General features: G+C 31.7%; 1 protein-coding gene across 1 annotated transcript; it reads left to right on the plus strand.

Moving 5' to 3' along the window:
- Window positions 1–564: 564 nt before the first annotated feature.
- Window positions 565–1,449, plus strand: LOC118720224 (trafficking protein particle complex subunit 13-like). The gene has a single exon (XM_036440117.1). The coding sequence runs from the start codon at window positions 565–567 to the stop codon at window positions 1,447–1,449; it is 885 nt and encodes a 294-aa protein (XP_036296010.1).
- The last annotated feature ends 1,317 nt before the right edge of the window (window positions 1,450–2,766 follow it).

A 2,766-nucleotide genomic window follows, 5' to 3' on the forward strand; every position in this document is an offset into this window, starting at 1 on the left:
TTCTAATCTGTTTACCCTTCTGTGTTTTTAATTTCCCACAGAAACCTCAAAAACTTACACCAATACATTCCCCTCTGGACCAATTCTTGGCATCCTCATGTGGCCCTATGTAACATGTAATGCCCCTCCTTTTGGGAACTATAAGTAATAAACTTTTCTATAAAAAGCAGTTGTGTCTGTGTCTGTGAACTTACCACACCATACTTTTTAAAAGAGTGGGTCAAAATTGTGGTCAAAATGGAAGGAAATCTACCCAGACAGGAGATCTTTCTGACAGTACAAGTGATGCTGTCTACTAAACATACTTTATTCACCAACTTTTCAGGCACATATAAAAATAGTGATACACCTGGTAATTTCTCTAATCAGTTCATGAAAAGTGTCTCTCCACCAGAAATGTCAATGGTGGGGGAAAGGTTGACTTCATCAAAATTCTTAGAAATAAATTTTAACACAAATAGTTTATGTATATGAAAATTTCCAATGATTGCAATTAAGTTGTCAAAATCATTCTGAAAACACTATCTTCAGATGAATACTCAGCCTTTACATATTCCAGTCTCCATGGTTACTCTGGTAGAACTAGCAACCAACTGTTGTATTGATGATGTCATCCATGACAAAATTAACATTGGAAGAGATGAATCTGTGAGTTCAGTATCTATTCAACAGTGTGTAGGAAAGATGTTTTTAAGGAAACTGTGCATATTTTCTTTGTTTTCACCACTGGAAGTTAAAACCAAGTTTCATAATTCAGAGATGAGTGATTTATTTCTTGAAATCCTGATTAAGAATACTTCATCTTCAGATGTTTTTATACAAAAGGTTTTCTTACAGCCACCTGAAATGTACACTGCAACAGAATTAAATAATGTCATTTGGGCTGGAGAAGATGAGTGTACTTTTGGAACAAAAACATTTTTGAAGTCAATGGAACAACGTCAGTATTTGTATCGGTTTCAGATCAAGCAGGAATTTTCAGAGAAATTCGGTGCCATAAAAAGACTAACAGAAATGGGAAAATTGGATATACTATGGAAAAGAAATCTTGGTGAAATGGCAATGATACATACAGTCAAACTTGAAAGAGAGTTTTCAGGTTATAGAAACATAAGCATCTCTTTGGAGACAATTCCAGATACTGTATTTCTAGAAGAGCCTTTTCATATTACCTGTAAGATAACAAACCAGAGTGACAAAAATATGATATTGGTTTTGAAGATGTGTGATACAGATTCTATTCGTTGGTGTGGAAACTCAAGAAGGTTTCTTGGAAAACTGCCTCCAAATTCATCTCTCTGCTTTACCCTGACACTACTGATCTTAAAAATGGGCCTACAAAGTATTTCTAGATTAAAGATAACAGACAAATTATTAAAGAAAACCTATGTCTGTGATGATGTTGCAAAAGTCTGTGTAATTCCTTCCATTGTTAAAATGAAAAAATGAAGAAAAAGTCCAGTGTTGTGCTTTATAGGAAGTTTGACAGGAAAGCTTTTCATACTTTTGCCAGCAGTAACTTTCTACACTAACAGAAAATATATAGGTAAATTATTTTCATTTACTTGCCTCTGAGAATTAAACATTTGTTTATTTCAAAAACAACAGTTTGTTAGTTTTCACTTTATATGGATTATTTTCTAATTGTATACATGCATATTTCTTATATTTATGACTTCCTTGAAATAACAGATGGTCATTGGACTCATTTTTTTTTAGAATGAGGCCACAATTTAAAAATAATTATATTTGCTTTCTAGAAATTTATAATAACAATTGACCCTTGCTGTTTCAGTAAAGCTGGTATTAATACAACATAATATATTAGAATTACATTGATGGCTTAATTAAAATATTATTATGATTTACTTGGTAATATTTCAATTTACTCTGTTTAATTTTTCTCTTTTTTCCCCATTCAGTCAACAGAAAGCTATCAATGACAGTGCTTAATACAATTCAGGATGGTCCTCATAATTTAAACTTGTTGACATCTGCTAGTTGGAAAATACATAATTTTTCTAATAATATTATAAATTATTGGGTCTGTAGCCTTGAATTTATGCAAAACTCTTTTCAATTAATCTTGGTAATGTTTTATGAACTGTGGATTTGGTTTATTTTCATCAGTTATTATTCTTACTAGGGCACTTGCAAATTCTACTGATATTACACAGGTGTTTTTATTTTATTTTATTTTATTTTATTTTATTGAATTTATTGGGTGACATTGATAAATAAGATGACATAGGTTTCAGGTATGCAGTTCTAAAATAATCTATATGTTGTATTGTTGTGAACATACTAAGTCTCCTTCCATCTCTATTTATCCCACCTTTACCCTCTTTTACCTCCCCACCCCTTCCCTCTAGTTGTCTATGAGTTTTTTTCTATGTTTAATCACTTCACCATGTTTACCCAGTCTACAAAACCCATTCCTTTTGACAAGTGTCAGTCTTTTATCTGTATCTATGAGTCTCTTTCTAATGTATTTATTTATTTTGTTCATTAGATTCTACATATATATGAAATCATATAGTAATTGCCATTCTCTGACTGGCTTATTTTAGTTAACATAATACTCTCCAGATCCATCCATGTTGTCATAAAGGTAACATTTCCTTTATGTGTGTTTTTTTCATGGCTGAGTACTATTCTATTGTGTAAATGTACAACAGAATTTTTTACTCATCTACTGATGGGAACTTGGGCTGCTTCAAAATCTTACTTAATGTAAATAATACTACAATGAACATAGGGGTGCAT

This window comes from Pipistrellus kuhlii, unplaced genomic scaffold, assembly GCF_014108245.1.
Source record: "Pipistrellus kuhlii isolate mPipKuh1 unplaced genomic scaffold, mPipKuh1.p scaffold_m20_p_16, whole genome shotgun sequence".
NCBI lineage: Eukaryota > Metazoa > Chordata > Mammalia > Chiroptera > Vespertilionidae > Pipistrellus > Pipistrellus kuhlii.